Raw genomic sequence first — 22,500 nt, forward strand, 5'->3', positions numbered from 1 at the left:
TTTTTTTTTTTTTTTTTTTTTTTTTTTTTTTTTTTTTTTTTTTATTCATTTCAGTTGGAACGGACCTTTCTGCTGGACACAAAGGGCGTGGAGCTGAGCAAGGACGGCGTGAGTGGCCACGACTCCTGCCATGGGCGTGGTGATGGGTACTCCTAATGGAGACATGGGCGGTGGAGCAGGGCTCCTGGGGGCAGCGGCGGCGGTGGCGCTGACGGCGGATGTGGTAGTTGTAACGTGGGTGGCGGCCGCCGCTGACACAGTCAACAGCGAGTACAAGCCAGCGTATGGCGCCAGGCCTGTCGTGAGCGATACAAAAAAAAAAGCACACCTCAGCATCAGCATCATCATCATCATCATCATCATCTACATCATAAGCATCAACATCAAGGGGGACCCTTTTGTGTGCAAGGGTTCACTTCCTCTCGGGGAGAAAGTCATTACTATTTCCAACACCAGAGAAAAGGAAAAAAATTAGAATGGGGCAAGAACAAATGATAATTAGAGCAGAGTAAGGAAAAATGCTAATGGCATAACCCTCAGAGTGCAAAGGGTGAAAGGGAGTTGTGGCATGGAATTGCTGGTTTCGGTGTTTCTAAATTTCACATACTATTCTATATTCACAATGTGAGTGTTTCGGTGATACATATATATAAAAAGGCGGCACATCAATGTCGGAAGGAAGTTACGGATTCTGCAAAATATAAGAGAATAAAAACGGTTTCCATACATAAAAATGGGTTGACAAAATGACGTAGAGAAATAACATATATGGGCACACATGGGGGCATGGGCAGCTTTCAAAAAGTCAGTTAAAAACTAAGATGACTATAGGAGGGGCACACAATTAGACAAGATTTATCTTTTCAAAATCGGTGTCTTCACAAGACATAAAATAAACAACATACAAGAATGATTTATAAATAAAGGAGAAATATGCATTATTAATTTTACATAAAACATCCAAACCGAAGATAATCGAAGCTCTCTGTTTTGTCTTTCATCCATAAAATTTATTCAACAAAAACACCAACCGTTACTACCGCTGCCTCTACCACATATACTAACGGCACTGAAATAATAATAAACATTAAACGCAATGTGTAGTATTCATTATTTTCTTGTGTAAAACATAGATTCACAATCAAGAAATTCCACAAAATGCAAAGCAACGTCACGTACATCTTATGAGTCCGGTGTAATAACGAAATTGAATTGAACATCCCGTTACCCTGGGCTGGATCGGTACACCAGAAATATCAAAATACCCATAACGCAATTTTTTTTTTCTTTTTAGAAATGCTGAAGAAATTCTCATCACTCCAAAGTCATAATTCGAATATATAATTATCAGAATGAAAAATCAACGGAACTTGAATTTTTCCTTTTTCAGAATAAAAGCAACTCAACTCAAGAATACTGGACAAACGAGTCGCCTCCCTCACTCGGGTACAGTGGAACTCACTTCGAGGCATATTAAAAAAAAAAAAAAAAAAAAAAAAAAAAAAACTTTATTTAGTGGTCATACTGGACCCGAGTGTTGTATGTTTTTGGATGAGAGGGTCGGTTTTATTTATTTTTTTTATTTGAAGGTGCTGCAAAAACACTGATGATGCTTCGCGCGTCATGTTTCTAACAGTTTCTAATTTCGCAGCTCGAACTCTGGAGTTCACGAGATTATTCGAGGTCAAAGACCAGAGAATAAGAATAAGAAGAATTCGAGGACAATGATGTGATGCCTTTCTTACTTATAAATGTGTCCAGGATACCATGCCATACGCCGGACGTTTGTTTCACCCCATTTCAATATTTCTTAGTAAATGCTTAGCTATATATATATATATAATATATATATATATATAGATATATATAGTATATAATATATATATATATATATATATATTACTTGAAAGTACAGTTAGCATAAGAATCTGAGCCTATACCTAACTTATACACGTATCACCACATCGCTCACTTCTCTCTCTCTCTCTCTCAACGGGCCAGCCAACATACCAAACTACCACGAAACCCCCTTCCATCCCTGTGATCTGTCACATTCCCTAACTGTGTATTTTATCCATCTATTCCAAACTACCTATATCCGCCAGCGTGTGTCTTGTCACCTTCTGACTTTAATTAAAATTTGGAGCCTTGTCGAGAGAGGGGATGATAAACCGACGGATGTTGTGCCAGTCTTTCAGAGAGAGAGAGAGAAGAGAGAGAGAGAGAGAGAGACGAGAGAGAGAAACTGCACTCTTTTAAAGACACAGAAATTGTTCTTTTTCAGTGTCATCACTAGTGGAGTATTTTACGTTTAATATATCTGATTATATGTTTTCAATTACATGAAACAGTAGGAAAACTATACTGAAAAAAACTTCCGTTTTATGAATGTCGATCGGCAGATGTCCGTAGTTCTCCCATTGCGAAAATTCGCATGTAAGGTTTTACTGATTAATTTCATTTGTGTTGCGTGAGTCGCCGTTCTAATTGAACAAAAAAAAAAAAAATGAAAATCTATATTAATATACAGTACTATGTACCTATGTTTCTCAATTATTGCTACTTCAGTGACACGTCCACTACAATAAATCTGGGTCTTCAGGCGACTTTACCTTGTGGTAAAAGTTAATGGGCAATCGCCTCCATTTTTCTATATCCTTCCTTTGACATCTTAAGGTGTTATGGTTAATTGTTTTTTTACGCATTCAAATCGATGGGTAACATTTCCGGGAAGCTGTGGCTACTCTTCTCTCTCTCTCTCTCTCTCTCTCTCTCTCGTCTCCTCTCCATTCTCTCTCTCTCTCTCTCTCTCTCTCTATATATATATATATATATATATATATATATATATATATATATATATATAAAATGGTGAAAATGACAATTGAGAAAATTGCAACTCACTCAGTGCTCTTATGCAGGCTTTGAACTCGTGGCTTCAGAATTGCAAGCCCACAGTGTGTGTGTGTGTGTGTGTGTGCGTGTTTGTGTTAGTTTCAAAGGATGTTAACCTTTCGGTATCTGGCAAGTCTTCGCGAGCGGTTACCATCCCATGCCCCTCTCCAACGTGACGGCGACTCACCATAGTCGACTAATCACTAATTACATAATTCAGTACTCAAGTCAAAGCAATAAGTGCGTTTATGACACGAATAATATCTATATACGCAAAACAAATATATATAGAGCTTCCGGAAAACAATTCCTGTCGTTGTTTAGCTCGAACAGAAATACAAGGATAGAAGGGTAAAAAGGAGGAAAATATCTAGAGAAGGAGAGGGCAACAGTGTAGCAGAAAAAGAAGAAGAATAAGAAGAGGAGGAGGAGAAGTAGAGAAAACCGCAGAGCTGATGGATGCACTTGGCCAGGAGTTCAACGACGTTTCGGGCAGGCATGACACGTTGAAAAAGGAGATACCGGGCACACACATATTACAATAAAAGCTCAAACAACAGAATGAACTGAAACACCTCTAAACAGTCGACGCAAAAACGCAGAATTAATCGGTAACATACAAAATAACCTCTTCTATCGAATAAATTCTAATGGACTGTTCAACGCGCAAAATACCAACCCACAGCGCCGTCGGGTCCTTCCCACCGTGAGATACATTTATTACAAAAATGTGTGTTAGTTTTGGAGGCCAATTACTCCACGAAATGGGAAGTGTTATCGGCGGGGAAGCGAAGTACAAATTTGTCCAAGTTAGCGGTATCTACAGTTAGCGGTGTGAGTTTACTGCAGGTCGATGCCTTCCTGCTCGAACGAACGCACGCACGCACATGCGGGCGCAATTATGCGCGCACACACACACACGCACAAACACACGTACGTACCATCATCCGTTAAAATTTCCAGCCCAGCTACATATTTGCTCGAAATATGGCCCATGCAAGGAAGACCTGTCGTGGGATGCCAGGGCGTGTGTGTGTGTGTGGGCGGGGGTGGGCGGGTGTGGGTGTGGCGGCGGCGGCGGCGGCGGCGGAGGGCTACAAAACAAGGGCCTCTACATGAGCATTTTAAAGATCATTACGAATTCGTTGATAATAATGAGACGTTCTTGTTCATCACACACGGGATAACAGAGCGGCCGTTCATCCCCTGACCCACCCATACATTAACCAGACGACATGGAAGAGGAAAAAATCTATTAATTCTCCGAGATTCTATTAACAGCTGTCTTTGGGGAGAAAAAACACAGAAGGCTCCGCCTCCGGGGGACAGGGATGGGCGGGGCTACGGCTTAGCGGGACACTCGTCCACCAATCACCGGAGCCACGTCTGCATGAGGGAGGGCGCGCCCTTCACAGTCATGAAGAAGAGTCGCAAATGAATCGCTCACGTTAATTACTGTAACAAAGTGCAACCCGCTATAGAGAAAACGCAGCTCTTTCTAAACTGCCCAAAATATTACGATTACATATAAAGGGGAGCCTGCGGTGATATATATATATATATATATATATATATATATATATATATATATATATATATATATATATATTACACACACACACACACACACACACACACACATATATATTATATATATATATATAGTATATATAATATACATATATATATATATATATATATATATATATGATATATATATATATTTATATATAATTAAGGGTGTATACTAAAACAAGAGACCGATTGTTCTCAAAAAATTTAGGGAGGGTCACCCCCGAGAAAAAAAAAAAAAAAAAAAAAAAACACGGTGCTAACGCGTGAGGTGAATTTACTACCGAACAACACCCACAAGCGTAAGAATCTCAGATACCTCAAAAGTGGAGCGAAATTGCCATAGAGAACCTGAGCCAAGACGTCCGAAAAAGAAAGTGAAGACAGTCTTAAGACCTTGAGAAAGTGTCCCAATGTCCGTCATTATTATAATCTCTGACGCTCCAGCCGAAGACTTAAAAAGATGCCCAGACATCAACAAGAAATTGAATTCAGAGAACACCTTACTGAATTTTTTTGTCAGTCACGATTACAAACGTATTATTAAAAAAAAATTCAGTAAACGGTCTACAAAATATTTTGGAAGGCCTCGCTGCAAATGAATATTGCGAAAGGGAATTATTGATATTAAAAAATATCAAATAAATCAATAATATAATATAATAATATAATATATATATATATATATATATATATATATATATATATATATATATATATATATATCTGTGTATAACTAAATCACGAAAATATGGAACACGGTGATGTATGTATATATATATATATATATATATATATATATATATATATATATATATATATATAGAAAACGTATATAGGAGAGCCCTGGATAACCATGAAAACCTGAGGGATAGAGGGAAAAGCACTTACCATGGTAAAAATATTCTACAGCGGAACAAATGCTCCATTGATGCTTTTACCAAATCAATCTAATTCATGGCCCCACATACAAAAGACATGATTCCTTGAATCCTAATTAACAGCGTCTGCGCGTGTGCTTGAATAAACTCTAATAGAATACACCCACTATTATAAAAGTTCAACTAATCTACTTAGGTTGTGACCGACCTACTCACGAAATACTAGTTATCATCGAAGCAAGTTAATGGAGGTCTACAGAAGTGCTACAAATTTCCCGTTATTCATAGTTGGTTATTTAACCAAGTTTATTTTAAGAAAAAAAAATTACATGCCATATAGTAATCATAATAATGGAAAAGGAACTTACAAGATTACTGAGTATAACTTGTTTACAAGTAGTAATTATTTACGTAGGAAAATACTAGAACTTTGGTCAAAGGCCAGGAGCTGGGGCCTGTGAGGTCATTCAGCGCTGGAAGGGAAATTTGATAGTAAGGTTTTAAAGGTGTAACACGTGGAAAACCTCGCAGTTGCATATGAGAGGGTGGAGAGTCAGACAGAAGAAAGAATATGGACAGAGGTACAGCAAAAAGGAACGAAAAGGGTTCCAGCTAGGGGACTTTGTTAAAAGGAACACAACCATACTTTCCATGGCCTGTGTCTTGTTCGACAGTTTTTACTTATTAATTTATTTCTTTTGATTTTACGCAAGCCTTTTCCCTCAGGATTCGTTCGATGAAAGGTTCCTATTCTATTTTTTTTTTTTTTTTTCTAAATAACAAGTACTTTTTTTTCCTTAAGTCAACAAAGGTCCAATCGTCCACGCCCGTTGGCAGCCGAGAATATAATTTTTTTTTTTATAGCACACTGTTATTAATGAACTATTTCCTACTTACTGCAATAACTTCATATGAGCATCCATTTCTATGGAAGATGACCTGGTAAGTTCAGGCCTTCTGTCTCCAACTATTCCCCTTTATTATTATTATTATTATTATTATTATTATTATTATTATTATTATTATTAGTGTATTAAAATCTCATTAACTTGTCTAGAAACAATTGCCAAATAAAATACCCGTACGGGAAAAAAAAATTGAATTCAGTAATAATTTACAGATCTGAGTAAATATCATTAAAAACAAACACGAGTATGTTTAATAACCAAATAATAAATAAATAAATAAATAATACCTAAGGGACATAATCACGCAAAAAAAGTTTCCAAAGGTTCAAGAATATTGGTCATATGTCACCAAATGGTATGAAGGAAAATAAGTGACCCGTAGGTTAACTTGGCAGCCCGGAATATTAGCACCTATTAAAAGGATAGGATGCTGACGACCTATACTAACCTTAGATAATATAACAATAATAATAGCCTTCAAGAATATTTGCATTCATAAGTGTGAATGAGGGATGGGGTGCAAGGTTAGTTGAGAGAGAGAGAGAGAGAGAGAGAGAGAGAGAGAGAGAGAGAGAGAGAGAGGTATCTACAGACGAAAAGAGCACTTCATGGAAGTGCACACAAGTATGGATGAACGAGTGAATCACGGCAACTACAGAACAATGCAGTTTCTGCACTAGGAAGCAGACAAATTTCCTGTCATTGTTCTGAAAACGAAAAAATGAAAATTCAGGTACTAACTTTCATGTCCGTCAATTCAGGTACACATTCAAGCCTTCTAATTTTATAAAAACTCATCATAAATAGCAATAACAGGTGGAGATATGATTTAGTTGAATATTATGTAACATGAACTAATTTGCATTTATCATCGCATACAGTATATCTGAAATATGTAACTAATTTACCTTAACATCGTCTAAAGTTTACTCGAAATATGTAAGTTTGGTAAATAAGAACCGAAAGGGTGAGAAATGCGGAGATATGCATAGGCGAGAATCATGGACCAGAAAAGGTACAAAAATGAATTTAATGGTGTTAATCCAGTGAGCTCAGGAGATCCTGAAGCCGATTTTGTTTTAGAGAGAGAGAGGGGGGGGAGGTGTTGACGCGCTACTAATAAGCCTCCTGTGTATATACGAAGTTTATAATGTTGAGGATGATTTCTGTGTAAGTGCGTGATTGCGCCCGCGCAAGCTGACGTCAGCTACACGTTCGTTATACAACTGGTTGCTCGATCTGCGGAAGTTAAGCAACACAGAGATGGTCAATAACAAACTTATCTGAGTGACGCCGAGAAATGTCGGAGGTCGTTGGTATATAAACTATAGCAGTCCCTTGAGCATGCGTGAGGCAGAGAGCCTCGGGCCCAGAACCTCACCCTAAGGTATAGGCCTTGACCCTAAGTATGCTTGCTGAAAACTGAAAGGTAATGCTCGCGACTAAAGCAATTCTCGACATCTACAAAATACATTCTTTAGGACAGCGATTGCGACACGAACCGGCGAGCATCCCGTACTTAAAAACATTCGAGATAAAAAAAAATAAAGGAATTCTTTATTCCAATCACAACAACTATATATTCAACATTAGAATTTCCTACAACCAACGCAACACTCTTAGCAAAGTGAACGAGACAGAGTTGACGAAAGCCGACTTCATTGGCAATTCCACCCATTGGAGAGAACACGAGGCTGGCTCGGCGACTGAACTCGAGAACGATGACCGCGAGTAAGAGCCGCAAACAACGGGTGATATTGGGCCTCCGAGGATAACAAACAACTCTCCCCGAGGCAGAGCTATTCGGCCTTGAAAAGAAAATGGCATTTTTCCCTTACAAGTACTTGTATGCCTAGGACATCAACAAGCTTCTTTCTCCGTATTACTGCCATATGTACGAGAGCAGACTTGAAAACTGAGTAAATATTCTGAGAGAGAGAGAGAGAGAGTTTCAAGCGTCTTTATCAGAAGTTGTTTAAGAGCTCAACCACAAGGAGATGGAGGGATGGGGGGGAAGGGGAGGGGGAGGGGGAAGGAGAAACTTCCTCTCTGCCCGTTATTTCACTCTCACCTGCTTATAGAAGAACCCCGGCTCCACAAAATCGAAAGCCTATGATAGAGTCGTTTTAGAAGGGGAGCCGGCAAGAAGGGCGTTGCTCTATTGGACGTTACCTTTTGGAAAATAACACAAGGTGTAGTTCTTTTTACAATTCAGACGTTCTTCCTTATTTTCCGACCGTACAATTCAAGATCCTTGGTATAATCTACCGTTTCCTATCAGCAAAACTAGTAGAGCTTATCAGATATACAGACGGAGGCCCCTTATCCTTCTTCAGGGCCGGTTTGAGATAACCTTCGGGTAAAGCAACTCGCTAAACCTAAATTAACACCCTCTCCCCCTCCCACAATATATACACTGCATGGAAATATTATTGGATTGATTTATTTCGAGTTCATTTGGCAACATGACACGAGGAAGGACCTAGAAGATGATAAACCGAAGGCAAATGAAGCCCGAAAACCTGAAATTCTAAATCTGTACGAGTTTTTGTTATGCATGGGAATAGAAATATACAATGAACATAGGATGGTATGGGGAAAGTTTTTCAAATACATGACTATGTACTTTATAGTGACTATTTTCTCGAATCCGTTGAACTTCGCGATAGTGCAACCAAAACGGCAAAGACATAAGAGCGTGGGCGTTTGTTTTTTGTAAATTAACATATTACAATAAGAATAATAACTGCTACGGGAGAGCAGCAATGAACATAAAAAATTATAATTGTGAAATAATGATCATAATTATGATAAGAATAATTACCAGTAAATGAAATCCGAGTCACGCCATTAACAGCAACATAATCAATAACACGATACTGAAACGTAGAAAATTATTTATATTTTTTTATAAATAATAATGACTACGAAAAATACGGAAAAAATGGCTTCGACAACTTCACAAATGAGTCAAGAAATATTATGAAACCAATATTTTTATTTCTCTCATTTGGATCTTATCTACGTTTAGAGAATGACTCGTTATGAACTGTAAAAGTTTTTACTACTTTGCAGGTGGTCCTTTATAATTCAATATTTCTTTTAAGCACCTTTGTAGCAGACTAGTAACATGGGATGTTTGTTGTTTAAGGAAGTTAGCGAGGACGACAAAGAGAAGCCTCCTGCTCGCAGATTCAGTTAAAGTTCAGATAATTTATTCAATTCTTTTCCCACACCACCGAACATGACAATAACACAAACGTAGACGATGTATAACACGGCTCGGGAACTCCCAGGAAATATTGTGTCTCGTTGACGTGGTTGCTTTCAAATAAAACCAGTAATTAGATGTAAGTATGAGGTGTTTCTTCATAAAAGGGAACAGACGATGTTGGAAGATGGGTAATTAGTTTTTAAAAGAAGGAATTCATATCATCTTGAAGGATACTGTTCACATGGTTTAACATGATTAAATATGACTACACACATTTCTGCCATAACACCCTGTGGAAGAGGTGTAGGAATACTACCACCGTAGGTCGTGTGTGTCGTAAAAGGCGACTAAAAGGACAAGTGTTGCCTCCCAGTCTTACTTTTTTAGTAAAAGGCGAGGCCCACCGCCAATAACTGTGGAAACTGCTGCCTTGCAGTCTTACTTTGTTGTTAAAGGCTAGGCCCACTGCCAACTGTGGAACCTGCTGCCCTGCAGGTGGACTTTTTAGTCAAAGGCAAGGCCCACCGCCAATAACTGTGGTTGATGACAGCAAGGGCATGCGGTCGTAAAAACCCCTATGCCAAATAATAAACCATGCCTGATGTTGTAAGGAAGGGCGCATCAGGCAACCGACCCCTTAGTGTAGGGATAACGGTGGGAAAGAGGATTGGAAAGAAGAAGAGACATTTCTACCATAACCTCAGCCTTACCGTCATCGCTTATTCTCGACCTTGAAATTTCATGAATCTATACATGAATTCAGCTTGTAAATATAAAATCTATAAACATGGCACCAGTTCCTTCAGGAAAGTTTAACAAAAAAATCTCCAGAGAGGGAGCAAAGGTCTGATCAAATCTAGTTTCCCAATACATAATAATAAACATAAATATGTCACTACCTCAATATTTATATGCCCGCTTTAAGCACTGCATTTATATTCCACAGAAATTCACTTGGGTCTCTCCTGCGATAATTACTAAGGCAATTAGGAATGTTGCTGAATACTGCAGCAGTTAGTTGCAAGTCGGTCAACTAAAAGCCAGCTAACTTCAGTAGCACTTTGCGCCTTCCATTTTTGTTGATAAATAAAGGCTTAATTTAATACAAATGTATATATATATATATATATATATATATATATAATATATTATTATATATATATATATATATATATATATATCATATATATATATAATGAACACATGAGCACGTGTTTCACAGAAATAAATATCTGTCTCACGAAGTGAAAGCGCACTTGGTCAAAAATGGCCATACCCCCGTCCGAGGCTATATTCCTTAAAATATTTATAAGGTGTATATTGCCGAGAGATTTAACTTTTAATGCGCATTTTCAAATGTCTTTCTGCATCCTCCCCAATTTATACAAAATAACCAGTGTTTGCATCATAGGTGGGGCCCTCTTGTTTGCCATTTCTTAGACAAAGATCGGTAGATTTGTGTGCGTAAAATAATATATATTCAATACGTTCACAGTCGACTACAATATTCTGTAACTGAAATATGTATAATAATAAAAGAAAGATTAACTAGTGCTGGTCGAGTTGTAGCGTAAAACACTCCAGGAACGAGTTATTCCTTTAGAGTTTACTGTAAAACCGCAGTAATAATTTTTACCATAAGCAGGGCATATAGTGCATAGGATTCTTCTCTTTTACCCAAACTACGGAAAACAAGTCTTTTTTTTTTTTTATTCATTCAACACATCATTCGTATTCAAAACAAAATAACGAAACGAATGATTTTCTTACTGGTTAAATGAGTGTAAAGAAAAAAAAAGTGGGTAGGCGGGCAGGTTCATTAAGATACCAAACAATAGCGGCGCCTATTTTGTTGGCATTTCGGTATCGTACAAAAATAAAAATAATGTTTAGAGCCGTTCATGGAATATATTCAAAGAGGCAGAAAACTCTTGAAACGACTCAAAATCTTGCAAATGTGTGGCAACGAGGCCTCCATAGGCATCGCTAATTACTACTGTTATCGCGCTACCCAAATAATTCCGAACATCTCTTTCGTTGCGCGAATAGCGATAACATGAGTACAAGAAGAGATCTGGGATGTAAAGGTAGGATTATTCTTTTAGAGAGAGAGAGAGAGAGAGAGAGAGAGAGAGAGAGAGAGAGAGAGAGAGAGAGAGAGAGAGCTATTTAATAAGGTTCGCCATATCTGTCACTCGATGAAATTCTAGTTGACAAACGTGAGGCGTCCATGATCATGAATATTTCTTTAACCTGAAACTACATAAAATCCACAAGAATTTTTCCTTCAAGGTAAGACGAAATGTACTGTACTGCAATCAATGAAAAAAAAAAGGGCCTAACGACAGAACAAATATAAATTAAAATTATATTTAAGGAAGAGACAAGAATGACAAGGAGAGATGCGGTGCGAAATACAGCAGGAGCCCTGAGAATGTATTTCAAAAATCTTTGCCAGAATGCATTGTGGAATCTGGAAAAACGTTTGAAATATGAAAAAAAATCGTTCGGAGACAGAAAAAAGTCCCTTACACCAAAGGTTACACCCCACCAACACCCTTTCCAATATCTAATCACCTATTGCCGGCCTGTGGCAAAATCTGCGCAAAAGTCCGCACAGACAGAGACGAACAGACGAACTGAACGGAAGTAATGGGACGTTAGAGGAAACTGGCGGTAAAAAACATTACAAAAACGTACGTCTGGACAACTGACGTTTATAATAGGAAACGTAGGTGACAGACAAGGGTGAGTCGAGAACACTACGTAACAAATATGCTTATATCAACGCAAAGACAATGTATGGATATTAAGTTAAAAAAAGAATTGTAAAATTAAATAAATAAATAACTTTAGACGGATACTTAAACGAAACAAGCAACCAGAGAAATAAATTGAAATCCTTTCCTCAAGAATTACAGAAATACAAGATGAGTGAAACTTAAACACTGACGGGGGTTTCGGGTGATATTCCCGGGAACTTCCATTAGCTACGATCAGTAATATTTTTTACAGCAAATTCTTTTCTTACACTTCAAAGAACATATATAATGGTACGAGACATTTAAGTATAAATATGGCCGTTGCAGATGGAAGGAATGTTAAGAAAATCAAGTCATAGATATTATAATATAATAATTATAATATATATAAATAGAGACTTATATTATATATAATATATGTAATTATATATATATATATATTATATATATATTATTATATATATTACATTATATATCTTTATATATTGAAACCCTTAAAAAAGTTAAAAAACAAAGATGAAATTCTATTAAGTTACACCGAGCTAGAGGTAACTTTTTTGAAAATATCCTGCCTGAAACCTGGTACTAAGTTCTACCACCTCGTACAATAACATTTTGGTGTAATAACAATATAGGTGTGAGAAACGAAAGTAAAATACTGGAAGTGCTTCATCAAATCACTAATATGTTCATTGCTTTGTAAGTTGATATGTAATCGGTAACGGTAATTTCTGACACCAACTCGTTACTACCATACTATTACGTCACTTGAGCGGGCAAAGTTAAAATTCGGACTGGAGGGAACAAGAGTTGACATAAGTTTACGGAAATATAGCTAAACTATCGAACAAAATTATCAAAAATGAACATGAAATATTGAACAAAATTATTTAAAATGAACATGAAATATTGAACAAAATTATCTAAAATGAACATGAAATATTGAACAAAATTATTTAAAATGAACATGAAATATTGAACAAAATTATTTAAAAAGTGAATATGAAACAAGTCAAAAGTAAGAGTAGACATAGACAATGGCGCCGCTTTACAACAAGACGGCAGTTGGAGTTTAATCCTATTAGTTAATATTAGCGGGCATCCACGAAAGAGATGCTTTAGTTGGTGAAAATACTGCGCGAAGATAATATGAGACACCAAAACACCAGGAAACACCAACCATATATGGATATCAAGTAAGGAAAATCCGTCATACGTACATACATTGGGAAGAACACAGCTAACTCGTTGCCTTATGTTAGCCCAGTGAAGTAGTACTTCACAAAGAGTACGTTCGAACAACAAATATCTTTTCATCTAAATGAGTATTTATGGAACTTAATGTATTTTTTTTTTTCATTCTTCCGCATCAATGAATAAGTTTAGGCATACTTTCGTGGAAAACAAAACAATCTGAGAAGATGATAACGGGGAACGCTGAGCAAAACTGAATAATGACCTTGAATGTAGTGCACGAATAAAAGGAGAGTATTATGGGAAATTAGGACCTATTTGCTGCGCCAACGGAGTCACAGGAGCAAAGGCTACAGACAACGAGCGCAGGCAGTCAGTAGTCTGTCAAGATTGCGTAAACAAAAATGGCTGTAATTGGTGCTAGGGGGACTTAATTCCGGTATTTAAGAAATGCGGCATATAAGCAAACCTAATTTTAAGGTAGGCCAAGACTAAAGGATTAACAATCAACGTACAGGACAAGCATGATTAATTTGAAAAAAAATATGAATAAAGAATTGTTAAGAACCGGTCTTTTTCAAGGTGAAAACCGATAACAGATAATACATCATTGATTAAAAAAATAGTGTATTAAAAGAAGACTGAAGAAACGATAGGGAAGACGTCGTTATAATATATATATATATATATATATATATATATATATACATATATATATATATATATATATATATATATATATATATATATATATGAAACAAAAACCAAGTCTATCATATCAACAACTTTACCCTTTAAGAAAAAACAAGCAATTCCGCATAATTTGGGATTACTACGTACGAAATTCTGCAGCACGTAAAGCTCACTAAAGCTCACTTGTGGCTTTTAAAATCAAGATCGATTGTCAATTACCCCTAGGGTCAAACACCGTATGCACAAACATGAATTGGGAAAAAAAGTTCCAAGTTTTTACTGATTTCCAGGCATATTCAAGTATTTATGGCTTCGTTTAAGCGTGAATTGGGCGCCATTCCTTCTCCGGAAAGCCGCCAGCATCCTGATGGGATGGCGACAACGCTTCCTGCATCAGATCGTAAATATACAGTTTCTCGGCGCAACATAAATTTCAATGAAGTTGGACAGCATACATAAACTTCACTCTGAAAAGCTGGGCAGCAAAGTCCACGATGTGAGAGGGCGCAGCATCAGAGCAACAACCGAAGAAGAACAGCGTTCGCCAACAAATGTGCAAATTCAACGCCACTCACTAACCGCACATCAAGTGAGAATTCAGTGGCCTCATAAAAATCATGAAATGCTTCCATAGTAGGACATCTGGTTAATTCAATCCCAATTATCAGGAGCAGAAAAAGAAAGAAAAAAAGTGCGCTAATCGGAAACCGGTTTAAAAGGCTCTTGCAGTGATACGGAACTCGATGGGAATGGAAACACACACACACACACACACACGCATGCACATGACGGGGGGGGGGGGGGGGGGGGAGGGAGGGGGGGAGTAAACTGGAAGAACCAGTTACCGGGGGTGGCAGGGACTACTAGTTCCCGTCCGGTACACTTATCTTCCCCTTACAGAAGAGAGAGAGAGAGAGAGAGAGAGAGAGAGAGAGAGAGGAGGGGAGAGTAGCGTATACACAGACGGGGCGATTCCCCTCTCCAGACCCTTCATCATTCCCAGTTTTGAACACCAAATCTTCTTCCTAGTATGCATGCACGAAAGACCTTGTTTTCCGTCCTCTGGCCAGACAGTTCTTTGCAGTTTGTCTTGAGGAGCAAAGTTCAATAACTCTTCGTGTTTACCGTAAGAGTTCATAATTTTATCCGCGTCCTATGAGAGTCGGCGCTTAATCTTAAAACGCCAACAACATCAGCATCAGCATGCCGCTAGTTTCTTCCTCACAATCTCAGCTCGCTCTCCCTCTCCTCAATCGTCGCTTCATTTATTCGACTCTGAACTTCTTATGCTTCGTTTGTAAACTTCCTCGCCAATATCATTTTCTCATTACGAAATTTCACAAAACTGACGCTGTTTCGAACCTCATTTGTCGTCTAAACAAAATTCTTTCCAAGTGTTCTATGTAACCAAAAACCAGGCGAGTCTCTCTCTCTCTCTCTCTCTCTCTCTCTCTCTCTCTCTCTCTCTCTCTGTTAACAGCTCCGCTGCGCCCATTAAAATCATGCACAATGAAACACCGTTTCCCCTCGCGCTTATCACGTCGTTTCCTGTATTCCAGTTTTATCTCTTAACTCCCTCTCCTCCCCGTTTCATACTGCTTTCCCTTATTCTTCCCTCTCTCTCCCTAACTCTCTCTCTCTCCCGCTCATCCAAATTCCCTTTCTTCCCTCGTTTGCAGCAGCCAACCCAAAAAGTTCTCCCCTCCACGCCCTTCATGAAATCCAGATCTTGATATCATACTAAGGGAAAGCACACCTGTAAACAACGCAAAGGGCGCCTCTCTCTCTCTCTCTCTCTCTCTCTCTCTCTCTCTCTCTCTCTCTCTCTCTCTCTCTCTCTCTCCTATGTTCTAGCGGAATACCCATCTATAGCTGAAAAGAGATTGGTTAACAGAAATAGATTTCAATACAAATTCACGACGCACCAAAACAGATGTTATGAATGATCCACCGGATATTAAAATCAATTAAAAACAGATCAGTCTATATCTTCTCGAGAAAATATAATCTCCAATAAGTTCAGAAAAAGTATAGTTTGCACAAAACATACTACTCCACTTTCGGCAACCTGAGCTATCATCAGAGGGGCAATTCGCAATCAGCTGATGAATATCTTAAAAAAAAAAATCCAAATTGACTTCTTGAGTTAATTACTTTGCAGCACCTTTGTGTGTGTACGTGTGTCTAAAAGAGCAAGACAGACAGACAGACACAGTCAGAGGGAATGTATAAATATATCCGTAGAATAACCATCTGAAAAACTGCGAACTCTACAGCAATATTCCTGTACCGACGCAGGCCTTTCAAAACGCTCTATTTTTTTGTCAAACAGTTTGTTAACTAGACGGTTTGGCAAACTATTTGATCGTGTGTCGGACAAATTTTGCTGATCAAATGGCATGAGCGGTGATTTGATGGAATCAAACAGTTTATTTCCTGTTTTGACCAGACTGATTTAAACGCGCCAGTTTGTCCGTTTGTACGTGTCCGCAACATATTTCGTCAATTGTACCCTTGACTGTCACCGCAAATGCATCTTCTGCGTTAGACATCAACTTTTCCTCGATGACGTAAGTGAATTTATCGGTAATATCCCCGTCTGCGGACAAGAAATGCATCCTGTTACGGGACCATGAATTACAAGAATTGCATACATAGGTAGTAGATATAATGCACAATTTAGACAGAAGGCCAAGCACTGGGACCTACGAGGTTATTCAGCGCTAAAGAGTAAATTGTGAATAAAGGTCCTAAAAGGTGAAACAGGAAGAAAACTCGCAGTTGCAATAGGATGCAATTGTTATGAGAGGGTGGTAAGATGGAACAAAGAGGAATATGAAAGGAGGTACAGTACAAAGAATGAAAGGGGTTGCAGCTAGGGGACGTAATGCCTACAGTGCACCGTGCGTGAGGTGCACTTGACAACACTAGCACTAGCCCCCACCCCCAACCCCCCGGGAAGAACTGATTATAGGATCCTCGTTACGCATAAGTAAATAAATGAATAACCAAAATACGCATTTGTATTTTACTCATATATTGCTTCGTCTTTATATTACCGCTTTAAAAAATCTATCCACCATCAAAAAATAATCAGACTTCCGGAAACAAAATAGGATATTTTGAAACGAGTGTATCGTAACAGAAAACAAAATACCATGATACTGCTAATAATAGAAAAAACGAAAGTGCACTATAATAGTAGAAAAATAAATAAATATATTTAAGTGGAACTTACGCATTTGACGGCTATTCGAACAAAAACGCGATCGGGTATTAATATATACCCACCTCTACTCTAATATATATATATATCTTATATTAAATATATATATATATATATATATATATATATAATATATATATATGTGTGTGTGTGTGTTGTGTGTGTGTGTGTGTTGTGTGTGTGTGTGTGTGTCAGGCTATTGTCGTTTTTTAATACACCCAAAAATGTTCAAAATTAGGCTCCTATTTGAGAATATGACATTTTTACCGCGCCCAATTTACGATATAACTCATAATAAAGTCTTAAATGAGACAATAAGTCCATCATCGTAAGTGGACTTTTTGCATTATTACTCTTGCGAAACCGCTACGCGATACACCAAAAATCAGTCAGCAATATATACAATATTACTCACTGAAGGTCTCTCTAAGCGTCATCTTCCTGCCCACTGGTGACAGCCGATGAGCTCAGCAATTTTATCAAAGTGGCATGTCACGTGCGTGCCTCGAACCAAGTTTGACCAAACCGGTTTGTCTGATGGATTGACAAAGGGGGGAAATAAAGTATGCAATATCATGTAGTACGTGTACAGTAACGATACGCAATGGAAGGTAGAGACAGATGACTAATCAACACGGTAGCGAATGTATATTATCATACGATACTGTTTATTATTGCCATACGGTATACGAAAACCTGAAAAAATCACAAGCTTCGCGTTACGTCTGCATACAGTGCAGTAGTGTCTCATAAAGGATTAAATAAAATAATAACTGTAATTGTGCGTGACTTTGCTTCTAACCACAAAGCCTTGTGAAATAATAACGTTTATACAATCAGCGTCACTGCTCATTACCAGTAACTTTATCGTTAAACCTATTGTTACATGTGATTTTTGTTTTCCGCATCTAAACAGTGACAACTGCGATTTATGGAATACATCTATTGGTTATGTATGAAATAACCTCTGATGAATTTAAGTTTTTTTAACCATAAAGAAGAAGACATTCTTGCTTTTGTTTTCTCTGTTACGGGCTGCTCTAGGAGCAAGAGCCCGTGCTGGCATAGGGCCAGCTAAATCTAAAACAACACTGTTTTCTCTCATTGTACAGATAATAATGTAAAAGATATATATACTTATATATATATATATATATATATATATATAATATATATATATATAAAAATTTTACATATATACGTATATAGTCCCCTTCGTCTCTCTTAACATGAAATAGACAGCAGGATAGACAGATGCCCAAAAACCCAAAGTCCTGAAAGAGGTACCCCAGGATGAATCCCACCTGAAGGCAATGCCCGATAGACGCAAGACACACGTACAAATGATGAGTGCGCACGGTCGGGCTGAAGGGGAAAAAAATTGAACACAGGTTTAATGCGCAATGCACGCATGCACGTAAGCCACGCACACAAGCATACAAGCATGCCAGGATCCATCCATTGATCATGCACTTCCTCGCCCTTCCTCACTCCCCCACCTCTCCCCCCTGCAAGCCGAAAAGCCGTGGTGGTGGTGGTGGTGGCCGGCCGGCCCTTTCCCTCCCCACTAAAAACCACCCCATTACCCTCGTGGCTAAATGAACAGCGTCATGCAACAGGATGTGCTTAAGTGATCCTGACATCATTCAAATCGCATTCGAGAGCGCTAATGCCTTCAACCTCAGCAACGGACACCCCCACCCCTTCCCCCCCGCTCCCTACATCGAAAGCCCCAAGCCAGCCAACATCCCCCCCCCGCCCCACCACCTAACAATCCCCTTTCTCGCATGCCATCTTCCATCGAGATCACCTCATTTTTCCGATACCCGGCTATTATAACCGTCATCGGCATTCTTACACCAGCGGTAACGATCGAGATAACACACATGCATTTATGAATATTAATATACGGAAAGCCTGCGCTGTTGCAGCAACTGCGCAGCGCATCTTTGCAGCGTTGTCCGTACATTGTAAAACTGTTACGAAATTTTTCGAACATCTTTGAGAGAGGGAGAAAAAAAGCTGAAACTGACTACATACATAATAGCGTTAACAAGACGCAATGAGAAGATCCCGGAAGTATTTCCAAGTACGTCGTCTTGTAACAATGGTGTGTAATATAATGCATAGCTATATTATATATATATATATATATATATATATATATATATATATATATATATATATATATTTATATACATATTTTTTGTGCATGTAAACCATTTGCGCCCAATGTATATTCGATCTAGATTATATCATACTTTTCATTTCTTTGATATATATGAGTAACAAACCCATGAATTTGCTTTACTGCATCGTCTCCCCGACATAATTCTACCTATCTCAAATATCTACCCTGTCAAAACCTTGCTTCGGATAGTCGAACTGTTTCTTCATCCTTGTCACTGCAGATCCGTTCTCCAGAAATACTGGTCTTGCATTCGCGGGGTCAATTCAGTTTCCCTTCTTGTCTGAATTTACACAATATCCTCTTCCCTCTCTCTCTCTCTCTCTCTCTCTCTCTCTCTCTCTCTCTCTCTCTCCACAACACTGAATTAGAATGAAGGAGTGTCCCTATCGCTCTCAGAAAGTATAATAACCTAACCCGCAGGCCAAATCATTAGACATTATAGAGTGTGTGTGTGTGTGTGTGTGTGTGTGTGTGTGTGTGTGTGTGTGTGTGAAGATCAGCAATTACTGGAATGCGCACATTGTTCTTTCCCTCCACGGCCCGACTTAGGATTACATTACGCCTCCGATTTACTTGGTTTTCAATATCTTCATTCTCACAAGATAAGGATTTAGGATCATCTAATTATTTCTTCCTTTTTTTTTTGCCTGTTAACACTGAAAGTTTTAAACTCCTTCTCATAACGTCTATCCCGATAAAATGAAATACATGACTGCTGGACTGAGTAGATAATTGACTTTGTTTCAATCGTGGCCACAAAACTGTGAACATCAACACCGAAATTACATTATTTACAAATAACCTGAACTATTCTAAATACCGAACTATACTTCACCCAAGTATATTCAACCATACAAGTAATAATCAAATTCGGTAATTATAAAAGCAGAATAAAATGGGAACAACATACAGCTTTCTTACTACGTACATTACTGAAATATATACGAAAGTATTAAAAAAATCTCCATCATAACCATTGGTACACGAGTGATAAAAATAAAAATCCTCCAGTATAGCCAAGTTAAAAAAAATCAAATGTTGGCACTCGATTTCATCAAATCAAAACGCCATTCTAATGTAACAATAATGATCTGTCAGAAATCAATTCCGGTTAAGATGTAGATACGAATTTGGAATCTTACGTAGCAAAATGAATGGATAATTTATGATTGACGAAACATTAAAAGTATCCTCTCATTATGCAACCAAAGGTCAAATTAATATAAAGTAAACCAAGTATATACATCTCTTTTAAACGTATCCTTTATAAAAACGAGAGAGAGAGAGAGAGAGAGAGAGAGAGAGAGAGAGAGAGAGAGAGAGAGATCTGAGGCCCAGCCATCAAGAGAACGCCCAGGGTCGGGCAAATCGGTTCTCATGGAATTGCAGAATTCCATAATAGTCCTGTGACTCCCATTATTCCCCGGGCCACTTTCAGAGGCCACTGGCTATTACCGAATCATGGTGGTTCTCAGTCTTTTTCGGGGAAGGAGTTTTACGGCAAAGCTAATCAGATCAAAATGCAACAATGGGAATCCCTCGGTCAGCGTCCGTCGTACCATGTTAACATTTCACAGAGATGCCGTTCTACAGCGTAATATTATTAATTAGCTTAAACATATAATTATTCATAAGCTTAGACGTATCCTTATTATCATTAATAACCTTATACGTATTATTATTATTACTATTAATAAGCTTAGACATAAACTTATACATCTATTCTAGTGACTTGGATCGCCTCGTCTGGATTTAACGAATCTCTTTTACGCTGCAACTAACATTTCTTCCTTGTGTCTTTTTCATCCAAAGACTACAGAAACATCACATGATTTACAGAAATGTTTAATTTTAGCCCGAACGAGAGATCAGAAAACAGAACCGATGGTAAATTCTAAAATTCATTCTCCCATCTTTCGACCGTGAAAATTTTAAATTACACAGAAACAATAAAATAAAAAAATACGCAGCTATATACAAGATGAAGAGACGCGTGACGTACGAAGATAAAATCCCATCGACAGAGAGAGAGAGAGAGAGAGAGAGACTGCAAGAGCGCATCAAGTACCCTCTAAAGACCAATAAACCCCTACATTAAAAGTACTTAGGGCGTCACGCAATCCCTTCCCTCCGTTTACCCGTCGTTCCCTTTTGCATGCAAACACTGTCACGTCGGAGCCGGAGCGCTTCTTTTCTCTTCCTGCATTCCACAATCAAAACCGTCTTCTTCTTCTTCTTCTTCTTCTTCCCTTCCTATTATGCCCGATTATCCGCACAACAATCTGCGAAGCCACACCCCTCGCCACACTGTTGCTCTGGGATGTGCGACAGGCTATTATTAATGAGGACAGTAACACTTGCAGACTAATCCGTCTGGAGAGAAGTCATCATACCCGCTGGTGTGTTCATCAACTGAATTATTATTATTATATTATTATTATTATTATTATTATTATTATTATTTATTATTTACGTAGAAGAACCTTTTTCAAGCATGTTCTATTTTGAAGGTGACTGCTGCTTCAGCTGCATTATAAAATAAATCCAGCTGAAGAAGCAATCTCCTTCAATAGAACACATTATTATTATTATTATTATTATTTATTATTAATTATTATTATTATTATTATTCAGAAGACGAACCTTACTCACATGCAACAAGCCCACCATAGGGACCATTTGACTTGGAATTCTAGGTTCCAAAGAATATGGTGCTTATTTAGAAGTAAGAGAATGTAAAGGGAGATAGAGAAAGAGTTCTCACTGATTGAAAAAAATTAACTGATACATTAATAGATGAAAAATGTATTAGAATAGCACAAGCAAAAACAAGAGGCGTTCGCCAAACACAATGACCGGTCATTCGGCAAATCCTTATCTGAATTTTGGTCTTGACCCTTTGATATCATCCACACAAAAGAATGGATCCAATGCCCTTCACCCACTGATGATTTATGAAGTCTG

The 22,500-nt window shown here is 38.0% G+C and overlaps 1 protein-coding gene across 1 annotated transcript in view; it reads right to left on the minus strand.

Moving 5' to 3' along the window:
- LOC135214888 (uncharacterized) overlaps positions 1-22,500 on the minus strand; it is a 102,923-nt gene that overhangs the window by 34,631 nt on the left and 45,792 nt on the right. Inside the window, 1 exon segment of the mRNA XM_064249334.1 lies at positions 66-296. Coding sequence (XP_064105404.1) covers positions 66-296 — 231 coding nt within the window.

Source organism: Macrobrachium nipponense, chromosome 46 (genome assembly GCF_015104395.2).
Source record: "Macrobrachium nipponense isolate FS-2020 chromosome 46, ASM1510439v2, whole genome shotgun sequence".
NCBI classification, from domain to species: Eukaryota; Metazoa; Arthropoda; class Malacostraca; order Decapoda; family Palaemonidae; genus Macrobrachium; species Macrobrachium nipponense.